The sequence below is a fragment of the Hyperolius riggenbachi genome, chromosome 6 (genome assembly GCF_040937935.1).
Source record: "Hyperolius riggenbachi isolate aHypRig1 chromosome 6, aHypRig1.pri, whole genome shotgun sequence".
Lineage (NCBI taxonomy): Eukaryota > Metazoa > Chordata > Amphibia > Anura > Hyperoliidae > Hyperolius > Hyperolius riggenbachi.
In genome coordinates this window covers 198,484,121-198,504,168 of record NC_090651.1, presented here as the reverse complement: position 1 = coordinate 198,504,168, position 20,048 = coordinate 198,484,121, and the positions used below count along the sequence as shown (strand labels likewise).

The 20,048-nt window shown below is 44.1% G+C and overlaps 1 protein-coding gene across 6 annotated transcripts in view; it reads right to left on the bottom strand.

Annotated features, from left to right (window-relative positions):
- MSANTD2 (Myb/SANT DNA binding domain containing 2) overlaps positions 1-20,048 on the bottom strand; it is a 538,095-nt gene that overhangs the window by 29,221 nt on the left and 488,826 nt on the right. For 5 of the 6 annotated variants that reach the window (XM_068240270.1, XM_068240271.1, XM_068240272.1 and 2 more), the window contains one exon: positions 15,135-15,345. In XM_068240270.1, coding sequence (XP_068096371.1) covers positions 15,135-15,345 — 211 coding nt within the window. Of the gene's footprint in view, positions 1-15,134; positions 15,346-20,048 lie in introns of those variants that run through there. The other variant, XM_068240278.1, reaches the window with a different exon arrangement.

Genomic DNA, 20,048 nt, shown 5'->3' with positions numbered 1-20,048 from the left:
GCTGGGGCCCTCTCCAATGACTGGCTGAGTAGCTCGGCTTCTGTTTGAATTGATCACTGCAGACTAGGTGTAATGTGTATGTGCACTTCTTGATTGGCTTACAAGCAGCCTGCAGGCTTTATATAAGCAGCAGAGAACTGTTTGGGAAGTGAGTATCTCCTGTGTGTTTGGTAAGTCTCAGAGCAGTTGGGGACAAGCACCTGGGTGTGGCAGATCCAGGGCTTGGCTGTGCTCACATATGGTGTTGCATGCTGGTTCTGGGGCCCCGGGCAGTGAGAGTTCCTGGGGCCCCAGGCTGGCTTGTGCACCATTATTGTTTTTAATTTTGTTGTGGATTCCCGTGCGGTTTAGTTGGGAGGGGGGCGGATGGGAGGGTGTGTCCTGCGCGCTGGTGCCCCCTGCTGGCCATGTAGCCGTTGTCTGTGTGCGGCTGGGGCCCTCTCCAATGACTGGCTGAGTAGCTCGGCTTCTGTTTGAATTGATCACTGCAGACTAGGTGTAATGTGTATGTGCACTTCTTGATTGGCTTACAAGCAGCCTGCAGGCTTTATATAAGCAGCAGAGAACTGTTTGGGAAGTGAGTATCTCCTGTGTGTTTGGTGAAGATCAGCTTAGAGTAATTCCTGGAAACTGTGCTAGGCAGATTTCCCTAGTGCAGTTAGGATTGTTTATCTGTTTTGTTTGTCTGTTGCGATTGTCCTGTCCCAGCGGTGGTCGATAGGAAGTCGTTCTGATCTCTGTTCTTGGAGCATAGCTGGTGCAGCGGTTGCTACCAGCTATCTCTTCTGTTCTGCCTCTCTGGATCGCGCTAGCCACTTTTCGCTAGCGCTGTGGATCCTTCTGTTCTGTCTCCTGGGATCGCGCTAGCCACTTTTCGCTAGCGCTGTGGATCCTTCTGTTCTGTCTCCTGGGATCGCGCTAGCCACTTTCCGCTAGTGCTGTGGATCCTTCTGTTCTGCTACTCTGTACCTGGATCACGCTAGCCACTTTTCGCTAGTGCTGTGGATCCTATCTCTTGCTTGTCCCTGTTTTCGTGTGTCTGTCTTGTCTGCTACGACCGCTTGCTGGAGGCTCGGTGAGGTAACCGTTAAGCATGCGTTGACGTCCTCTGTTTCATGTTTGTCTGTCGATGGTTAGTTAGGCGTGCTTGTCTCTATTGTGCTTATCACGTGAAGACCGCGCATAACCGCGTGCACTGTTGCGAATGAGTGCGGTGTTCGCGGTTAGCTAGCGTTTGTTATTTTCCGCATCTTCTCATTGTATTATTTGCTGTGCCTTTGCTACCCTCGTATTCTATTCTGATCTGCCTTGTGTCACGTCTGGCAATCGCACCTCTCGCGATCGCGTTCCTATTTCATATCTGCTGTTGTGTGTGCGCAGTCGCGGGGTGGCGACTGGATTGGCGCACACACATACAACCTGTCCCTTTGCTCGTTCTCATTCGCAATCGCCTCTCTTGCGATTGCGTTCTGCGCTTCGTACAATTCCTGTCTGGCATTTGTGGAGGTACAGAGGATTGGTTCCTCTGCACTCCCCAGCACCATCTGCCGACAGGAATTTCCCTCTACAGGTGCGTAGCACCTTTTGCTGGGTGCCTGCAATTACACGCTTGTGGAGGATTTCCGCCGTGTCAGCGCACGCGTTGTGTGCTGATCACGGAGAAAGTTCCACAATCGTTACACTGACCCTGTTTTTCAATGTAAGCCAATGGGAACGGCTTACATTGAAAGACAGGGCCAAGAGCCAATGAAATCGGCTCCTGACCGGCTCACATGACTTTGCCGTCATAGAGACAGGCAGAGCCTGAGCGCCGCGATCGGCAGAGAGCGGGGGATGCGCGCTGCGGACAGTGATTGAGATCTACACCCTGCCAGCGAGGAGCCCACCAAAACAGGGTGTAGATTTCAATTACTGCGGTCCTTAAATAGTTAAAGAGAAACTATTAGCTATAAAATGCCCCCTCCAAAAAACACATATGCAAGTAGATACAAACTTGCTCTACCTACGTAATAGTGTCCACGTTTTGATTTATGCGTTTTGTGTAGTGTAAAATTAGATGACTTCTGTTGCTGGCAGGGGCCATCTTGTGTGCTCTGGCTGAATCCTTCCGCCCCAACCCCCCCCCCCCCGCATCCCCCTCCTTCCCACACTGTTTCTGTGCACAGCGGGGAGGAATAAATGCAGCAGCCACAGACTCACCTGTTAATGGATCCAAGCGCTGCCGTTCCCATCTATTCTCTGCACTACCGCCGGTGGTAGTGCAAAGAGTATAGAAGGATACTGCAGCGCCTGGAACCATTATTCAGGGACTCGGTGTGTGCCACCTTTATCCTTCCCTATGGTTGCCACCCTTTGACTGAGAAAATACCGGCTTTGGGGTGTGGCCTGGGGGTGTGGCCTAAAAGTAGGAGAGGTTAGTTACGGCCCTTTTTTAAAAATAGCACAAGACAAATTATAAAAATAAATACAAATGTGAAATACCAGCAGTTTAAAGAACACCAGTAAGGTTAAAAATTGCCCCTGGTTGGTACTTACCTCGGGAAGGGGAAGCTGCTGAATCCTAAATGAGGCTTCCTCCATCCTCCTCAGCCAGCCTGATACAGTGTTGGGACCCTGTTGCCGTTGCACGCAGTAGCAGCTTTCCACTTGGGCTCTAGCGAAAATAGCCATGCTCGATCAGGTCTGCTCTACTGCGCAGGCACAAGGCGCCTGCAAAGCAGATTGGACCCAATCAGACTTGGCTATTTCTGCCAGAACCTGAGCGGGAAGCAACTAGTACACATGCCAACAAGGAGATCTTGGGGGGGTCACAGTGCTGGATCCCCTCTACTGCAGAGGATGGGGGAAGCCTCTTTAATATCCAGAGGCTTTTCCCTCCCAAGGTAAGTTCCCCCTAGGGGCACTTTTTTCCTACAGGTACACTTTAAAGGTGACCATTAATGATACAATTCCACGACCGATAGATAATTTCCAATCACTGCAGTAATCGATCGGATGCAACTGGTCCTGCCCCATTAATGACCAAATAACTTGTAGCCAAGTCGATCAGATTATCGGAAAAGACCTATTTTCGTATCGATCCCATCTAATTGGATAGCAGGAATTTGGCCATTAATGGGTATGACTGATCACTGCTGCCTGATTACCGCAGAAACGATCAGCCCCAGAATTTTATCATTAATGGGCACTTTAAAGGTAGCTATAAATCAGCAGATTATGGGCAGATTCGACAGAGACAAATTTATCTTCTTATCTTAATCGAATCTGATTAGAGATAAATTTGTCTCTAGTTGTAGTTGCCCATATACTGCAGGCCGATTCCCGACCGATTTCAGCATGAAATCTTCAGGGAATCAGCTGAGCCTGCCGTGTCTGCTCCGCCACTGCGCCCAATGTATACATTTGATTCCACCCCCCCCCCCCCCTGTATGCATTTATACATTACCTGTCCTGTAGCAGCCTCCGCCTATGCACCGCCAGCGTGTATGTGGCTGTTAGAACCTGGAGAGATGGATGGACACCGCGCGGAAGGCTGCTACAGGACAGGTAACTACATTATGCTGGCAGAGGCGGAGGTTTTGTCGTTCATTCTGAAATCGGCCGCTGTACACCTGACCAACCAATTTCGGCCTGACATCTTGCCGCATGTGCGATCGATGATACGACCTATTTTAGCCCCCAAATCGGTCGCTTTGTTGGTCGTGCTTGCACTTTGTGGCACCGATTTTCATCCAATTCGATTATAATAATTGAATCGGATGGTCAATTGCCCGCCAAGTCACCTGAAATATGGCCACCTTAAGAGCCTGGAAGGGAGAATAGGGGCTGATAGAGGGTTGGGGGAACAGGGTAAGGAGAGAGAGAGGGGGGGGGGGCGAAAGAGATGGGGGGGAGAAAGAGAGAAAGAGAGAGGGGGGGGGGGGTGAAGGGGGGGGGGGATGAAGAGAGAGAGAGGGGGGGGAAGAGAGAGAGAGAGGGAGAGAAGAGAGAGGGGGGGGGGGGTGAAGAGATAGAGAGAGGTAAAGAGAGAGAGAGAGGGGGGGTGAACAGAGAGAGGGGGGTGAACAGAGAGAGAGAGAGGGGTGAAGAAAGAGAGGGGGGTGAAAGAGATAGAGAGGGGGGAAAGAGAGGGGGGTGGAGAGAGAGAGAGAGAGAGGAGTGAAGAGAGAGAGAGGTGGAGAGGGGGGGGGGGGGGGGTGAAGAGAGAGAGAGGGGGGGTGAAGAGAGAGAGAGGGGGGGGTGAAGAGAGAGACAGAGAGAGATACACTGTGTGTGTAAAACTGTTTAACTCTGACTCTGGTACCTGCTTCCTTGCTGTAACAGAGCACTTCAGCTGTGACCAGTGGTCTGCTGGACCTCTCTCCCCTCTTATCACTGCTGGCTGCTGCCTAGGGGGCTGGGCTGGTTTATCATAGTGCACACACCACAGAAATGATACCGGTAGCAGACCTGTCCTCTCCTGCACATTCCAGCTCACACTGAAGCACTGTAATCGTGTGCTGGCTCTGACTGCTGAAGACACGTGTCTCTGTACCTATGTCTGTTTCTTTCCCTCCACACAGACTGTGAGCCTGTGGCTGAGCTGAGCAGATGCTGCAGACATGCTAGGAGTACAATACCCAGGACGCACGCTGCTGAGGGAAGGCTCACAGACTATCTCAGTCTGCTCGGCTCCTCCTTCTTCCCAGATAATCCCCACTGGTGATTGGCTGGCAGTGACTGGCCAGCCAATCCAAGAAGAGAGGAGGGAGATCTGTCTCCAAGTTACTCAGTCAGCAGCAAGGAGCCTGGGCTAATTTTTCGGCAGATAACGTGCCGGTGAAACTTTTATACCCGCGCCGGCTTTTTAGTGAAATTTCCGGTCGGGCCGGCCAGATACTGGCTGGGTGGTAACCATATCCTTCCCCGATGTTCAGTGCGGGGAAGGGAGAGAATGCAGCGGCGGGCAGCAGAACGGCAGGGGGGGGCACGGACATGCCATTGGAGGAGGGGGGCATAGTACAGTGACAATATATCACCCTGCAATAGAGAATTTATTGTGTATTTTATGCCTAACAGTTACTCTTTAATAAGAAAAAGTTGAGTATTCAGGAATTGTGAAAGAATCTGTGTACATGGATAAGGATCTGGGGGTCCCACAAGGTTGGTACTGGGATCAGTAACCTTTAACCTGTTCAGATTTTAGGACTGTGATTTTCACATCCTAATTAGCCCTCCTGTGCATTCCAGGCCATGAAATTCTTATCCTGCACTTTGAATCGCCCCTGCTGTTCCTGCGCGTGTACATACTCGTTCATGCACTCCCCCCCCCCCCCCCCCCACAAAAAAAAAGCAAAGGATTAACTCCTACCTAACTAATTAACCCCTTGTGTCCTATACTTGGTAAGAAGATTCGTGGACACTTGTAATGGCTGACCGATTCCCTGTCTCCAATGCCACAGATCTAGAATGAATATACAAATGAGATGCTTAGACTAAAGTATAACCACATGTTTGTTTCAGACACTACTAAAGCCAGAAAGATTAGCAGGAAAGCCAGGAAACTATCTCTTTGCCCCCAATGCTCATAGGCAAGTATCTAACCAGAAGTGAGCTACCTCACTTCAGGTTCACTTTAAGTTTGTAATGTCTCTGTAAAGTGTCAAAAGAGCACTTAACAAGTACAGGATATTACTTTGTTGCTGGTTTTAAAAGTAAAAACATGTGTCACTGTGACTATCCTTATCTGATATACAAAATCAGTACCACCCAGTATCCACTAGAGGGCAAATGTACACCAGACATGTAACTCAAAGGTAGTGCAGTTATTCGTACAAGTTCACATAGCACTGTCAATTATTTTGCAATTATTCACAAAGTACATCAAACAAACCACATTAAACACAGCGGACTGGCAATGTAATTTTCCTACCACACGTTAACTGATCTGTAGGTTTTTGGAGGTAAATCTCATGCCAACACACTGAGAACACACAAAGTATGTGCAGGTAGTACCTTCACCAGGATTTAACCCTGGTATTCTAGTACTGCAAGTTGAGAGCATTAGCCACCATACTGTCCTGTGTGGTTCAAGCAAAACTACAGTAATGTAAATGAAACAGCCCAATGTCTAAAGTTTTAACCACTTAAAGAAGTACTGTAGGGGGAAAAAGAGTTGAATTTACCTGGGGCTTCTAATGGTCCCCTGCAGACGTCCTGTGCCTGTGCAGCCACTCACGGATGCTCCTGTCCCCGTCTCCGGTTAACTTCTGGAATTTCCGACTTTAAAGTCGAAAAGCCGCTGCGCCTAGCGGCCGTGCACTCGCTCCCGCTGACGTCACCAGGAGTGTATTGCGCAGGCTCAGTACAGTCTCCACCTGCTCAGTACGCTCCTGGTGACTTCAGCGGGAGCGAAAACACAGCCGCGCAGGCGAAGTGGTTTTCCGGCTTTAAAGGATACCTCAACTGAAATGTGACATAATGAGATAGACATGTGTATGTACAGTGCCTAGCACACAGATAACTATGCTGTGTTCCTTTTTTTCTTTCTCTGCCTGAAAGAGTTAAATATCAGGTATGTAAGTGGCTGACTCAGTCCTGACTCAGACAGGAAGTGACTACAGTGTGACCCCCACTGATAAGAAATTCCAACTATAAAACACTTTCCTAGCAGAAAATGGCTTCTGAGAGCAAGTAAGAGGTAAAAGAGGGGAATTTCTTATCAGTGAGGGTCACACTGTAGTCACTTCCTGTCTGAGTCAGGACTGAGTCAGCCACTTACATACCTGATATTTAACACTTTCAGGCAGAGAAAGAAAAAAAAGGAACACAGCATAGTTATCTGTGTGCTAGGCACTGTACATACACATGTCTATCTCATTATGTCACATTTCAGTTGGGGTATCCTTTAAAGTCGGAAATTCCAGAAGTGAAGTCAGAAGTATTGGTGAGTGGCTGCGCGGGCACAGGAAGTCTGCAGGGAACCATTAGAAGCCCCAGGTATGTTCGACTTTTTCCCACTACCCCCCCTACAGTAGTCCTTTAAGGGCTGCGGTGTTAAACCCCCCTAGTGACCAGGCCATTTTTTTTAACAAAATAGGCCACTGCAGCTTTAAGGGCTCAATGCAGGGCCGTACAACTCAGTACACGAGTTATTTCCCCCCCCCCCTCCTTTTCTCCCCACCAACAGAGCTTTCTGTTGGTGGGGTCTGATCCTTGCTGCCTTGTTTATTTATTTATTTTTTATATAAATATTTATTTTTAAATAAATTTTCCTTTTTTTTTTTTTAAATTCCCCCTCCCTCCCCTCGCCAGCCAATCAGTGTGATTGGCTGTCATATCTTAAGCCTATGACAGCGGATCATTTTTTTTCCTCCCAGGGGGACAGCCGTGTCACACGGCTGTCCACAGTACAGCGCTGCCTTAGATCGCAGAGATGTACACTGTTAATAGACAGTGGTTTCGCCGTCTAACAGTCCCAAGCTCTGCTCCGCTCCGTCATTCTAGCGGGGATGCGCGATCCCCTGCAATCTCCGCCCGCAGCCATTCACGCCAATCGGCATGGAGTGGTCATGCTGGGGCTGCCAGCTGCTCACGCCAATCGGCGTGGAGCAGTCGCGTAGAGGTTAACTTTCAGAATTACTGTTACACATTTGAAAGATACTGTTTATGTGTTTGGAAATGTTCCTTTTGCACTGTTTTTGCACTGTTATCCCTCTTTCCAGTCTAAGTAGTTGTGATTATAGGTAGGGATGGTCAATGAGATGCAAATAATTCTGAGTTGATGCAGGATACATGTTATATTAATATCTTCCCCTTTTCTGTCTTTGACCCTTTTTTTTAACACTTCCCTTGGTTGGCTATGCCAGGCAGGGATTGAGGCACCTCAAATGATCATGCAAGATATTGCTATGCTCCTCACTTTTCACGATAAGGTAGGATGGAGTTAATTTGCGTCCTCAAGTCTGTTCCATGCTGACACGTTTTACAGACCTGGGTTATTTCCTGTAACCCTTGATTTCTGTTATTACCCAACAACTATTACTAAGTTTCCATAGCAATGGAGGAGGGTTCAATTGGCAGTTTAGTTCCATGTGCATATACAGTACACGGCCCCTCCCTTCCCTACTTCGCCAAGACTGCATGTGACCAAGCGTCCAAGGATGCACAATGGCCTATAGTGCCCTCTCTCCCATTGATTTAGATGTGTATTGGCTAATGATCTTGTACAAATGCCTGCTTGAGGTTGGATGATATAATATACTGACACCACAGTAAGATTCTGTTTGGCTGTTATTTATTTGATACACATTAGTTGCAGCTGCTTACCTCACAAACAGAGCAAGTCAGCTAATCACAGATGATGGATCAGAAGAGAGATGAGAGCTTTCACCTTTGTCTTGCTCACTACCCCACACAATTGTGAGTTGAATCAAATAAGAAGGATTACTAAGTGATGTGGCACTCAGTGGTAGTGTTGTTGTTTGACTTCGGCAATGCATAGTTTGGGACCCGGACACACGCATATAGCACCATTTTAGCACAGAACAGCAAGACAGGGTGCATTTCATACTTCCTCCTGGAACTGTAAGGAGGAAGTAGCAGGATTCAATGAAACACAACTGTCCTGCTGTTCCGTGATGATTTCATGCTGAATGCATGTGTCCTGATTCTAAACCACCCTTTGCCAAAATCGAACAGCAACACTACCACTAGGGGCCAGACCACTTATTCATCCCTCTTATTCGATTAACAAGATGGAATGTGATTCATCCATTTTCAACCTGCATAACATTGCTCACTAGATAATCCTGCAACTAGGGATTATATGCATCTAATTGGCCATCCCAAGTCAAAGGTTTACTACCCACTGCCTTTCAGGTGATTTATCCTTATATAGTTTCCATCCCCTTTATGTACTGTATAAATGATTCAAAAGGAAATTCAAGAGCTGCTCAAAACTTCTATAGGAACTATATTTGCAGTTTTGCCACACTGAAATGTAGAACTATGTTCATGTGGTGGTTTTGCTATATGATGGCCCACATTTTTTGTATTTTGCTGCCAATCTCTCGCTCCCAATGTGATCTATACCGTTTTTGAATATGAAGTTCATTAACCACTTCAGCCTTATGTCGTTTTTCACCTTATGCATTCGAGCAATTTTCATCTCCCATTCATTCGCCAATATCTTTATCACTACTTATCACAATGAATTGATCTATATCTTGTTTTTTCCGCCACCAATTAGGCTTTCTTTGGGTGGTAAATTTTGCTAAGAATTATTTTTTTCTAAATGCATTTTAACAGGAATATTAAGAAAAAATGGAAAAAATTCATTATTAGTTTTCAGCCATTATAGTTTTAAAATAATACATGCTACCATAATTAAAACCTATGTATTTTACTTGCCCATTTGTCTCGGTTATTACATCATTCAAATGATGTCCCTATCACAATGTATGGCGCTAATATTTTATTTGGAAATAAAGATGCATTTTTTTTAGTTTTGCGTAGAGAACTATTTACAAGCTTATAATTAAAAAAATATTATTTGTATACCCTCTTCACATGCATATTACAAAGTTCACACCCTTAGGTAACTATTTATGTTTAGTTTTTTTGCAAATTGTAATATTTTTTTTTTAGTTACACTTTTTATTTGGGTATTTTTTGGGTGGGAGGTAAACAGTTAATTTTAAATGTAATTTATTGTGTCTTTTCGTAATAAAAATGTATGTGCATGTAGTTTTACTATTTGGCCACAAGATGGCCACAGTGATTTTTTTCTATCCTGTGAGCGATCACGCACGCTTACAGGAACTATAAGGAGGACGTGATTTTTTTTTTTCAGAAAGACCGCAGCCTCTGATGAGAGGCTGTCGGTTTTTCTACCGGGGACTTACCGTAGATCAATGAATGGGAACTATGTTCCCATTCATTGATCTCCAGACTAATGGGGGCAGCACGGGGGCCGTCCAAAAGGTTAAAATGGTTAAAGACCGCTAAAAGACAGTTGAGCTATATATTTTCTGAAAGTAGGGAGCCTATAGAATTAAAATATATTGTGAATGTCATACACTGCATGCTCACTACATTAAAATTAATTGAAGCATACATTGAAGCATACCTATGAGCTTTGGAATTGTATGTTTTGGATACTTCCCTTGGGAGAGGGAAGCTTCCCCCATTCTCATCGCCAGGTCATTCCAGTGCTGAGTCCCTAGAAGAACGCCTGCACAGTGACAAGGATCCACTTGGGCATTGGCAGAACACAAAGCCCAATACTGCACAGACACAGTGCACTCATGCAATAGCATGGGACCAATCGCGCTCAGCTTTTCTGATAAAGCCCGATAGGATCAATGCTACTGCGTATGCACAAGCCATCAAAAAGCCATTCTGAGAGATGCAGCACTGGAACAGCCAGATGTTGGAGGACAGAGAAAGCCTCTCGAATTCCTAGAGGCTTCTCTCTCCTGAGGTGGGTGTCACGGCAGAACCATGAGTAATCTTGATAGCGATCATGATTGCACACTGAGATTGGATTGTAGGGAATGAATGAATTGGTTCAGAGCAGATTCATTCGATTCAATTCATTAAAAAGAACCGGCTCATTAATGAGCCGGTTAGTATAGCTGAGAATGCATCCTGTGCAGATGCATAGCTGTCGGCTCCCGCTGTCTCCCCACCTGACTTCACCTGTCACCCTCACCTAGGCTGGCACCCGGTGCACCAGGTGCCAGGCTAGGTGAGGGTGAGAGGTGAGGAGGCAAGGAGGACAGCGGGAGCCGGCAGCTATGCGTCCCACAGGACGCATTCTCTGCTATGTGGGGGCCGGCGAAGATCTTCAATCAACTTAATTGAAGATCGCAAGATAAGAGGATACTGTATTCGTTGGATCATTTCTGAGGATATTGGCGTGGGAATATTTTTTTTAAAGGTACAGGTAAGTATTTCTGGTTAATTAAGAAAATTAAAGGACTTTTTTTGTTGTTGTGCTTTTATTTCATTTAATCCTTTGTGGAAATGGGTAAGGGGTACTTTGTACCCCTATACTCATTTCTCCTGGGAAGGGGGGTGGGCATCTGGGGTCCCCTTCTTAAAGGGGACTCCCAGATGCCACTATGAACTCTGCCCCCCGGGAGTTGTCGCCCCCACCTCCTCCTTGGGCACTGGAGGTGGGGAAGAGCCCCTTGTCCATGGATTGGACAAGGACTCTGGGGGAGAGGGGAAGGCTTGGCCGCCCCTCTCCCCCGGAACCCCCCCCCCCCATACCATGGACCATGCGGGCTGGTATAGCTCAGGGTGCGAAGCCCCACGCGGCCGGGGCTCTGCATTCTGGCTATCCCAGCCTACATGGGGGACAAGAGGTTACAGAGAGCTCAGAAGCGGGGGACCCCACATCATTGTTTGGGGGGAAATTTCCCACTCTCTGAACATATAAAAAAAATTAAATAAAAAATGAATAAATAAATAATAAATAACATTTTTTTTTAAAATATTGTTTCCCACTATCTTTTATAACATATCCTGCAAATTTGGTGTTGCTAGGATATAAGGGGCCTTTGCTATTAACTGCTAAAGTCGGCGGGAATTGTTTCCCGCAGAGATGTCATTTATAGATTTAAATGTATACTATTTTTCTTTGAACGTGTAAAATTGATTTTCTCAAAAAGTATAAGGTCTTTTTGAAAAAAAAAATTCCTCTTGTAGCCACTGACCCCCTCCACATATCCTGCAAATTTGGTGTTTCTACTATGTAAGAGGCCTTTGCTATTAACCGTTAAAGTTGGCGGCGCATTTCCCACATGCAGCAGGAGATCTTTAAAATTGATTTTCTCAAAAAGTATAAGGTCTTTTTGCAAAAAAAAAACAAATTCCTCGCATAGTCACTGACCCCCTCCAGGTGTTAGACCCCTTGAAACATCTTTTCCATCACTTTTGTGGCCAGAAACAGTGTTTGTAGTTTTTAAAGTTCGCCTGCCCATTGAAGTCTATTGCGGTTCGCGCGAACATGAACTTTTGCAGAAGTTCGCGTTCGAGGTTCGCAAACCCAAAATCAGAGGTTCGAGCCATCTCTAGTCTGAAGCAGGAGGCAGTACTCGGAATTCCGCCTCCAAATTAGATTCTTCAAAAGGAACCAGGCCTGCCCACCATTTTAATTTTCCAATTGTACAGACAACTTCTAAAGGAGGCCCATGGAGATATCCTGCAAGGCTGGGACTTGTAATTTAATACTGTTTAATTTGTTAATTAATGACAAAAAGTATTTTTTTACAGCTGTTGCCTGTTTTCCAAGTTCTGCAGACGAATTTGCCTTCTGTAGAGACACTACGCAGAGAAATGTATTGTTCTATCAAGAACAGGTTGTGCTAACCATTTCTTAGAATAGTTAGAAGGGACCTTTCCCCTTATAATAGAAAGGTGGTGGCAGCTTACCCATAAAATTAGGCGTAGTAAATTGTCTGTGTGTTCAGGCATTCCCTCCTGGCCTGTCTCTTTCCCTAATTCTAGCTCCTCCCTCGACTGCATCCACGAAATTGGATGGTCTGGGGGCTGAAGCAGATTGGGAGGCACTTACCAGTCTGGCCTGTAGAGGGATGCGTGAGTACCCCATTGGATCACTTTTTTCTCCTACATGTACCTTTTTAATTAATATTTTCTGTGAATCTACACTAAAATCCCTACTGGTCCTTAAAGAATAGAACACAATTACCCCTAGCTTGATATGCTGAACACACTCAAGGCATTCCTTTAACAATGGAAATCAAATATTCTTCAGAAATTTCATTCCAACTCTGTTCCAGAAAAATGTGTGGCACTTTTAAATTCCTTTGCCTTCACTGGATACTACACCACATGGGGCTCCCAGTCTCTCTCTGTGTTTTGTATCCTGGTGCAGACACTCACCTGTACTAAACTTCTCTAATCTGTAATCTTTTTGTTTTAAAATGTGACATTCCTGGTCTATACATTAACCATTTATGCCACGCGGACGTGAGCTTCACCGCATATCCCTGCAGTTTGGGGGGTTTGCAGGCGATCGTGCGGGCAAATACCCATGATCGCGCTGCTGCTAGCAGGGGGGATTGGCTGCAGGGGACAAAAGCCCCCTGTGCCAATCTGAGCATGTCCGCTGAGAATAAACACTGTTTTTGTTCAAAAACAGTGTTTATTATTACATAGAGCTGCTGATTTCCGCCAGATTCCGTCGCCCGATCGTTAAATTTATAAATGGGAACAATGTTCCCATTCATAATTTCCCTGCCGGCACTGTGATCGCAGGTTTCCAATGGAAACCTGCATCACTTCCTTAGTTACAATGTGATACCACATTGTATCCTATGTAGCGTACAAAGGGCTTGATTCACTAAAGCGTGATAACTGCTATCACAGCAGTTATCACGCGCTCTGCCGCTCACAAAAATTTACACGCGAACAGCATTAGTTCACGTGATAATTGAAGGTTATTGCGCAATCACGTGCGCTTTTCACGTGAAGCGTGCACGTGATCGCACGCAAACGTTCGTTTATCAGGCGTGATTCACTAAACCGTGATAAGACAAATATCACACCTTATCAAAGTTATCACACGTTATCAAAAGTTATCACACGTTATCAAAGTAACACGCCTAATCAGAGTAGCATAGCGAGTGCTACGAACCCGCAGGGGCTCAGGGCAGGATGAGTGCCATTGCCAGTTAGCAGGCATAAGTTTGTAGCACTCGCTATGCTAACTTGATAAGGCGTGTTAACTTTTATAACGGGCTTGGTTCACTAAGCCGTGATAACTCATATCACGGGCGCACTAGCGTTTTCACACGCGTTTTTGCGAATTTTCTCACGCAATCATGGGCAAAAATTCGCGATTGCATGCGAAAAACGGGAGTGGCCGTGATATAAGCTATCACGGTTTAGTGAATCAAGCCCAGCGTGTGATAACTTTGATAACATGTGATAACGTTTGCTAATGTGTGATAACTTTGATAACGTGTGATATCTTTGATAAGGTGTGATATTTGTCCTATAACGGTTTAGTGAATCAAGCCCATCACGTGAAGTGATGCTTTTCATGTGAAACCGGTTGCGAGCGCCAGTTCGCATGATAACTGCTGTGATAGCATGCGACAGGCGCATGCGTCACGCGAGTGCGAAAAGCTTGCGTGCGGCGAGCATGACAGACCTAGCCAGTTTTTAAACGGTCTAACGTCACTAGTCCTCTATAATAAAACCTAACTGTCTCTGCATCCCATCCCTGCACTTCCTGTTTGTGTGTGTGTGTGTGTGTCCCGTGTTTTGAGCTACTGCGCATGTGCAGGGAGAGACGCAGAGACTGAGGAGAGCTGAGGGAGGACAGGCGGGCGGCGTGCGGTGGGTGCATGGCGCACGTGCAGCGGGTGGGCGGAGGGTGCGTGCATGCGTGGTGACTGTGCGGCGGTCACGGGGAGAAGGAAAGGGGGAGGGAGGAGAGGGGGCATGGTTTCAATACAGACCTAGAGCCCGTTTTGAAACGGGCTTAGGTCTACTAGTTATTAAATAATGGGCTAAAAATTAGTGATGGATGTAAAACTGAAAAAATGCACCTTTATTTCCAAATAAAATATTGTCACCATACATTGTACTAGGGATATCATTTTAACATTGCAATAACCCAGGGCAAATGGCCAAATAAAATGTGTGGATTTTAATTATAGTAGCACAAATTATTTTAAAACTTTAATGGCTGAAAACTGAAAAATAATGCATTTTTTCCATTTGTGTCTTATTATTCCCATCATAATGCATTTAGAATAAAATAATTCTTAGCATAATGTACAACCCAAAGAAAGCCTAATTGGTGGCGGAGAAAATAAGGTATAGATCATTTTGTTGTGATAAGTAGTGATAAAGTTATTGGGAAATGAATGGGAGGAGCACTGACAGGTCCATAAGGTGAAAAATACCCTTGGGCTGAAATGGTTAATGACTGCACTGTTTTACTGATAGTTAATGAGTATTGCACATGGTCTGTCCTTTGATCCCCACCTTCTACATAATGAGATTTTTCCACTGATTCTCACCCATCAACAATGATTCCACATTCCTATGCCGTATTCTCTGTTTGCCCTTTTCTTTTCCTTGTACAATTTGTTTTGTTCATCCTCTGTACTCACCCAGAATAGATACATCAATCACCCCTATGCTGCTGCTTCCTTCGATAGGTTCACCGTGTACAAGGATATAACAACGGTACTCCCCTGTGTCAGAAGCCAGAGTCCTATTGATGGTGATGGACACATTTTTGGAAGGCATGGGATGGGCAAAGTTCAGGCGGCCAGTGAATGCTGGATACACAGAAATAGCTCCATCCATGTATGTGATAATCTACAAAGAAAACACTACATATCAGTACAACAACATTTATGTTTGTTGTTTTACGCATATCTATGGAGACTTAAAGCATAACTGTCAGGTATAAAATCAAAAATTCGTTGTTTTTATCTGGTAAACAAGTAATAAGGATGCTAACCAAGCATTCCAAAAGTTAAAAATCACTTACTTTTCTTCTCCATAAAACATCATTCCCCAGTTTCCCTGGCTCTTAATTGGTACAACTGCCGCACAAAGGAGGTTGCAGGGCATGCTGGGTTTTCTTTTTTTCTTCTTTACTTTCCCCTCAGACAGAACTAATGCAGCCTGATTGGTTGAAGCCTTTTTCCCTCCCATTTTCCCCTCCCACACCTCTGCTCCTCTCTGATTGGCCAATATTTCTCATGCTGAGACAATGCACTTTCTACTGCAGAGCTAGGTGGGAGTGTATGAAGACTGGGAGAAGGGCGGGCAGAGCATACACAGACAGAGTAAGGGAGAAAATTATGTCAGGATTGGCTTCAAGATAGACAGAGTCAAATGGAAAACCCTAAGAAGGATGTTCTCTTTTTTGACTATAGAGAAATCACTAAAATCAAAATGTGGACAGTACAATACATATGTTATGTAAGTAGAGCAAGTATTTATATATGTTACATAGTTACATAGTTATTACATAGTTATTTTGGTTGAAAAAAGACATACGTCCATCGAGTTCAACCAGTACAAAGTACAACACCAGCCTGCTCCCTCACATATCCCTGTTGATCCAGAGGAAGGCGAAAAAACCCTTACAAGGCATGGTCCAATTAGCCCCAAAAGGGAAAAATTCCTTCCCGACTCCAGATGGCAATCGGATAAAATCCCTGGATCAACATCATTAGGCATTACCTAGTAACTGTAGCCATGGATGTCTTTCAACGCAAGGAAAGCATCTAAGCCCCCTTTAAATGCAGGTATAGAGTTTGCCATAACGACTTCCTGTGGCAATGCATTCCACATCTTAATCACTCTTACTGTAAAGAACCCTTTCCTAAATAAATGGCTAAAACGTTTTTTCTCCATGCGCAGATCATGTCCTCTAGTCCTTTGAGAAGGCCTAGGGACAAAAAGCTCATCCGCCAAGCTATTATATTGCCCTCTGATGTATTTACACAGTGGGTTGCAAAACTATTTGGCCCCCTTGAAGTTTTCCACATTTTGTCATATTACTGCCACAAACATGAATCAATATTATTGGAATTCCACATGAAAGACCAACACAAAGTGGTGTACACATGAGAAGTGGAATGAAAATCATACATGATTCCAAACATTTTTTTACAAATAAATAACTGCAAAGTGGTGTGTGCATAATTATTCGGCCCCCTTTGATCTGAGTGCAGTCAGTTGCCTATAGACATTGCCTGATGAGTGCTAATGACTAAATAGAGTCACCTGTGTGTAATCTAATGTCAGTACAAATACAGTTGCTCTGTGAGGGCCTCAGAGGTTGTCCAAGAGAATATTGGGAGCAACAACACCGTGAAGTCCAAAGAACACACAAGACAGGTCCAAGACAGGTCAGGGATCAAGTTATTGAGAAATTTAAAGCAGGCTTAGGCTACAAAAAGATTTCCATAGCCTTGAACATCCTAAGGAGCACTATTCAAGCGATCATTCAGAAATGGAAGGAGTATGGCACAACTGCAAACCTACCAAGACAAGGCCATCCACCTAATCTCACAGGCCGAACAAGGAGAGCGCTGATCAGAAATGCAGTCAAGAGGCCCATGGTGACTATGGACGAGCTGCAGAGATCTACAGCTCAGGTGGGAGACTCTGTCCATAGGACAACTATTAGTCATGCACTGTACAAAGTTAGCCTTTATGGAAGAGTGGCAAGAAGAAAGGCATTGTTAATAGAAAGCATAAGAAGTCCCGTTTGCAGTTTGCCACAAGCCATGTGGGGGACACAGCAACCATGTGGAAGAAGGTGCTCTTGTCAGATGAGACCAAAATGGAACTTTTTGGCCAAAATGCAGAACGCTATGTGTGGCAGAAAACTAACACTGCACATCACTCTGAACACACCATGCCCACTGTCAAATATAGTGGTGGCAGCATCATGCTCGGGGGGTGCATCTCTTCAGCAGGGACAGGGAAGCTGGTCAGAGTTGATGGAAAGATGGATGAAGCCAAATACAGGGCAAACTTGGAAGAAAACCTCTTGGAGACTGCAAAAGACTTGAGACTGGGGCGGAGGTTCACCATCCAGCAGTACAATGACCCTAACCATAAAGCCAGGGCAACAATCTAATGGTTTAAAACAAATCATATCCATGTGTTAGAATGGCCCAGTCAAAGTCCAGATCTAAATCCAATCGAGAATCTGTGGCACGATCTGAAAACTGCTGTTCACAAATGCTGTCCATCTAATCTGACTGAGCTGGAGCTGTTTTGAAAAGAAGAATGGGCAAGGATTTCAGTCACTAGATGTGCAAAGCTGGTAGAGACATACCCTAAAAGACTGGCAGCTGTAATTGCAGCATAAGGTGGTTCTACAAAGTATTGACTCGGGGCCGAATAATTACGCACACCCCACTTTGCAGTTATTTATTTGTAAAAAATGTTTGGAATGATGTATGATTTTCGATCCACTTCTCACATGTACACCACTTTGTATTGGTCTTTCATGTGGAATTCCAATAAAATTGATGCATGTTTGTGGCAGTAATGTGACAAAATGTGGAAAACTTCAAGGGGGCCGAATACTTTTGCAACCCACTGTAGTTATCAGATGACATATGTGGTATCGTTTAACCGGGACAAGTTGTAGAATAGATTTTAGGGTTTTTCTGGTTTGAGGCCTATGTCTTGTGAATTAATTTTAGTGCCAAACTGAATCAAAAGCAATATTTTTTTATTTTTATATATTCAGTACCAAAATAAAAAGCTTGTAAAAATAAAACAAAGTGACAGAATTTAAAGCAGAATACATAAATTGTTACCTTAGGGACTCAGCTTTTTTAATATGAATGCCATGAGGGTATATTACTGTTATTTTTGCAAATTAGGGCTTGTAATTATTGCTAGGGTACTATATGAAAACAAGAAACACAAGACAGAAAAAAATACACCTTTAATTCCAAATAATATGTTAGCACCATACATTGTACTAGGGACATAGTTTAAATGTTTGGATAACCAGGATAAATGGGCAAATAAAATATGTGGGTTTACTGTACTGTAGCATTGTTTATTTTTAAAACTATAGTGAATTGAAATGGAATAATATTGTATTTTTTCATTTATTTCTCTTTTTTTCCCCTTTAAAATGCATAGAGAATAAAATTATTACTAAAAAAAATATTACCCCCAAAGCCTAAATTGACTTGCAAAACAACAAGATCTAGATCATTTAGGTGAGATAAGTAGTGATAAAGTTATTGGGGAATGAATGGGAGAAGCACTGAAATGTGAAAATTCCTCCAGCCCGTAGGCTGAACCAGTTAGCATGCGCAGCAATTTTGGTGACATGCTATTGTCACCCAAATTGCTACATAAGTTAAGGAGAAAGTGTGTACAAGTTAAAAAAGTAATTTTTCAAAAAGACCTTGTAGATTTTGAGAAAATCAATTCTAGAAATGCAAAGGAAAAATATTAAACTGTTATTTTTCTGAGTTGAAAAAACATTTTTCCTTTGATTTTCTCAAAAACTACAATGTCTTCTTGAAAAATTGTTAGCTTATACCCACTATTCTCCTTACCATATGTAGCAATTTTGGTGACAATAGCATGTATGGGGCTGTGCTATTAACCACTAATGTCAGCATGACATTCCGCAAAAATTCGAAATTACGGTTCCCGATTACAATTACAAACTTAATTGCGATTTTTCTCAAAATTTCGCATTGCAATTTTGCATCGTAATAGCAAATTTCAATGCAACATTACGACTATGCAAAATGTGTGCATATCACTATGCTCTACTAGATTAAAGGACACATCCAAGTTAAAAAAAAAACAAGAACTACTTACCTGTGGCTACCTCTAGCCCCTGACAGCAGATCTGTCCCTCGCCGCCCTCTGTTGCAGATGCTGACCTTGCCATGCGCAGTAGTTCTGGTGAGGTCAGTATCTGCAATGGAGGATACACTAGAGCTGCGGCGAAGGACAGATCGGCTGCTAGGGGCTGAAGGAAGCCCCAGGTAAGTAGACCTCTTTTTTTTTTTACACGAGGCTTTCCTTTAAGTACCTAAATAAACTATCACCCACTCCAAAATTTGAACATACTGTGGTTTTTGTGGAAAATAATTAAAATACAAAAAAGAAGAGTAGAGTAAGTGATCTATCTCTGAAATAAGCAGCCAATAAATAATCGAGGTATTAATTACTACTAATTAAAGCACCATCAATGCGTATCTCGGGTGACCTCACTTCAACAGTGATAGTGCCAAGTGACTAATTCTGCAGTGTGAGCATCGCCACATTTCTGATGAAAATGGATTATCCACGAAAGGAGTTGATAGTGCTTTAAAGAGGAACTCCAGTGAAAATAATGTGGTAAAAAAAGTGCTTCATTTTTTACCATAATTATGTATAAATGATTTAGTCAGTGTTTGCTCATTGTAAAATCTTTCCTCTCCCCGATTTACATTCTGACATTTATTACATGGTGACATTTTTGGAGCCATTCTTATTCACTGTATGATCGCAAGTGTGATCGGAATTAAAAC